Below are 3,980 nucleotides of genomic sequence, written 5' to 3' on the forward strand. Positions count from 1 at the left end.
CCTAAAGAAATAGAGGTTCTCTTAATAAAATTAATTACTCTTTGCCTACCTATCTAACTCTCTAGCAATGAATTTTTAATTCGTTATTGATTTTTCATATTGACAAAATTATTCCTATAATTAATTATTTACATAATTTTTTTTTATATTTATTGTAATATATAGAACTAAATTAATTTTTTATTTTACTTGAAAATTTTTAGAAATTAAAAAAAAAATTATCCTTCGAGCCGGATTTGAACCAGCGACCTATGGATACCTATACTTAATTTTTTTAAATTCTACAGTCCACCGCTCTACCAACTGAGCTATCGAAGGCTGTACTGAGTTTGTGTTCAATGCTACTTTTGGATATTTTGGCTACAATCAGTACACATTTTAGCTAATACACAACCCCATAGTGTGTCTAAGCTATGACAGCCATTTTATAAAAATTATAAATGTTAGGAAAGTAAACGGTCTGGCAAAGCGAAAGTTATAAACTACATGAATATAAATTTAAAATTATATATATATATTAATAAAATTAATAAAATATAAATAAAAATATATAAATAAAAATATATAAATAAAAATATATAAATAAAAATATATAAATAAGAATATATAAATAAAAATACATAAATAAAAATACATAAATAAAAATATATGAATGTTATAAAATATTTATTATATTTAAAAAAAACAAATACAAAAAATTATTATATTAAAAAAAAAGATTCAAAATAAAATAAATATATTTAATAAAAAAAAATTAAAATCAAATAAAAAATTGGTCTGTTCCACGAGCTACTCGTAGTAACTTTGAGTAACACTGTGTATACACAAGTGCGTTCTACCAGCGAATTTTCGAATAAGGAGAACATCTGAGAGAGCGTAACATCCCTGTCGAAATTGAAAAATCTTACACAGACTTTACTCGCACCGTTTATTTCAAGTAAAATTTGAGTGTTGTGTGAATCAGCTGTTTTGCTTTGAATTTCAATTTTTGTATTGTTTATTTCCGCGGTACTGACATTCTCACCAGATTGTACACAAAGCTGTTCCATTAAAATCTGTGTAAAGTGCGTAATTTGGCACATTTTTTTTATGTTACGTTCTCAGTTTGTAATTTCAGTGTAAAGACTTCAAACCTTCTCAATTTTATTCAATAGAGCCATAGATAATGGATACATTTGAATTGTTCATCTCTCAAGATATTTAAAAGTATATTTTCCAATTACATTTTTTATGTAGAGAGTATCTAGGTCTTTATGGATACAATATTAGTCACAAACTTAGTAACAGCGCAATCAATCTGAGCGGTTTGATTTCCAGCTTTCTACCATAACACAAACATAAAAATTTAAAAAATTTTTAAAGAATATATTTAAATATAAAAATATACCTATAATGTGAGGCTTTTTTATGATGAAGCCTCTGACGATATTTCACAACATTTAAGTTAAAAAAACGAAGACCAGGTTTCACATTAAAAGTCTGACACATGGACTTGGTTCAATTGAATCGTGAAGACGATTAAGTTTTGAGCTTATCGTACTTTCGAAATATATAAATATTTTATAACCTTAAAAAGTGTAGCAAGACTTCATATAACTTTAATATCAATCGTTGTCTATTATGTTCATGAACTAAAATTTTAATTAAAAAAACAAAAAAAAAATTATAACAATTCTCTTATGTAAACTTGGGCACGCAGCACTTAACACCTTCGATAGCTCAGTTGGTAGAGCGGTGGACTGTAGAAATTAAAAAACATCAAGTATAGATATCCATAGGTCGCTGGTTCAAATCCGGCTCGAAGGAATTCTTTTTTTTATTTTTTAATTGAGAAATATTTAATTAATAAGTATTTTTTAATTCATTAGAAGCGCACAAGGACCAAACTAATACATCGTAAAAAAGAGGAACAAGCACGTATACCACTTGATATGCCAACGACAGATCCTGGCACGGATCTACAACTAACAGACGAAGAATTTTTCATCGACAGAGATATACCAAGTAGTAATACAATGCCGCGTAGAAGCAGAGTAATGGCTGCGCAGATTGACACACGCCTTCGTTTCAATTTTCAAGTTTTTGGTGACAATGCCAAGCAAATGCCGCCCGAACTTATTATAACGTCACCAACAAAGAAACCAAATGAAGATTGCGCTCATGAATCTAAAATACCACCGAATATCACGCCTGATAAAAACCGACCTACTGAACTGCCACTTATAGGTTTGCCTGCCAGACGTACACACTCATTTAATAGTATTAATCAAAATGCAAAGCACTTATTGAAATCTAGGTGCGTTCATAACAAACGTAGAGCTTCTTTATAAAATTATATAAGTAAAATATAAACTGTAACTTCTTAATAAATATTTTAATATAGAACACAGAATCCATTTGAAACGTATGCACAACAAGAACGAAATAAGGAATTAGAGTTGAAATTGTCATTGAAAAAGAAAGTCTGGACAGGCACATCGCAGCAAATTGTTGATAATAAACATTCCTTAGAATGGGGCTTGAAACCAAGAACACCCATCAAAAAAACGAGTGTAATCGCAAAGCCACCAATTCGATATGATGCAGATGCAATACTGAAGTAAGTTTAAAAATTATTAAAACAGTTTTAAAGAATTTTATATGTATTTGTATGCTTACTTTAAATATTTTCTTTTTCTAGTGGCTGCTCAAGAAAACTTTTGGAAATACAGCATCCAATCCAAAAACTAAGAAATGACGATATGCCATATGAATTGACTTCACCAAGAATAGTACAGATAATAACCAAAGATACAGATAAAGACCTTCCTTCCTGTAGCAAGCCACAGAAAAGTTCTTCCAAAGCAGACGTCAACAAAGCAAAGCCCAAACGCAAGAGGTTATTTTTTTGCATTTCCACAAAAAATATATTTTTTTATTGGATTAATTTAATTTTTCAGAGCTGGTTTAACGAAATTTAGTAGTGCCACGCAAATAATACGGCGCCTAACAAAGAACAAGTCAAGTGGTAACGTACCAGCACCCTCTCGTCCAATAACTAATAATGTTTCCGTTGTCAATGTCCATAAGACTCGCAGTCAAGTTAATAAATTTAAGACTGGTGGTATTGTAGCTACAGCAATTCAGCCGATTTCGAAAAAACCAAGAAAAATACCAAGCAGTATTATCGCAAAACAAACTAACCAACAACCTGCCCTCACTGCAACGACTTTACATCATAATCACATATCAAAACTGAGGCCAATGCACGCTGCAGTGGAAGCCACCGATTTCGTGCACAAAGTGAAAAGGAAGTTAAAGCAAGCCAAAGCCTGAGACACCTAGTTCCCATAAACTAATTTGTTGTTGTAATTATAATAAATTAAACCAAAAGTGTTTATTTTCACATAAGGAGGCCTTATGAACGTTATAAAACGGAACTGTTACATTTTATTAATTTGATGAATGCATATATGTATAAAATTTTCTGTAAACTAAAATAGAAAAATCTCAATAAATAATACAAAATTTTTAATATAAAACACGTTGTAATACAGAATGCGGGTTCAAAGTCATATATTAATCAAATTGATAATTGCTTTTATCAACAATAATTGCACGTAAAATCTTTTGCAGGCGAACATTGACGAGAATATAAAATTGGTTTTATATTGAACATAAAATATGTAATTTTATTCACTTATATGTACAAATACAATTTCAAAGTATATATTTAATAATTTTGTATAAATATAATATTACAGTTAGAAAATCTCAAATAATATTCTGTATATGAAATTAAAACAAAATTTTACAACGAAAAATCAATTTTTGGCGGATTTATCAATTCACGTTCTTTGAACGAATTGTAATTATTTACAAAACTTGTTAATAAAACTTCGAACGTGTGTCTCTTCTGAAAATGACTCACCTTATTATATAAATAGTATTTTCACTTTTCAATCTAACTTTGAATATATTACATTTAGCAAAAGCAAATT

The 3,980-nt window shown here is 29.2% G+C and overlaps 1 protein-coding gene and 2 non-coding genes across 3 annotated transcripts; 2 read left to right on the forward strand and 1 right to left on the reverse strand.

Moving 5' to 3' along the window:
• Positions 1-221: 221 nt before the first annotated feature.
• Trnay-gua lies at positions 222-318 on the reverse strand. The gene is made up of 2 exons: positions 282-318; positions 222-257 (listed from the first exon to the last, which is right to left on the reverse strand). It is a non-coding gene; the product is annotated as a tRNA-Tyr (tRNA).
• Positions 319-1,708: 1,390 nt separating this feature from the next.
• Positions 1,709-1,806, forward strand: Trnay-gua. The gene is made up of 2 exons: positions 1,709-1,745; positions 1,771-1,806. It is a non-coding gene; the product is annotated as a tRNA-Tyr (tRNA).
• A 37-nt stretch (positions 1,807-1,843) lies between these two features.
• LOC119664518 lies at positions 1,844-3,468 on the forward strand. Its single transcript, XM_038073991.1, has 4 exons — positions 1,844-2,296; positions 2,384-2,599; positions 2,681-2,878; positions 2,940-3,468. Exons 1-4 carry the CDS (start codon positions 1,932-1,934, stop codon positions 3,313-3,315), a joined length of 1,155 nt encoding a protein of 384 aa, XP_037929919.1. The 5' UTR covers positions 1,844-1,931; the 3' UTR covers positions 3,316-3,468.
• Positions 3,469-3,980: the final 512 nt, after the last annotated feature.

The sequence above is a fragment of the Teleopsis dalmanni genome, unplaced genomic scaffold, assembly GCF_002237135.1.
Source record: "Teleopsis dalmanni isolate 2A unplaced genomic scaffold, ASM223713v2 unscaffolded_contig_2088, whole genome shotgun sequence".
In the NCBI taxonomy this organism is placed as follows: domain Eukaryota; kingdom Metazoa; phylum Arthropoda; class Insecta; order Diptera; family Diopsidae; genus Teleopsis; species Teleopsis dalmanni.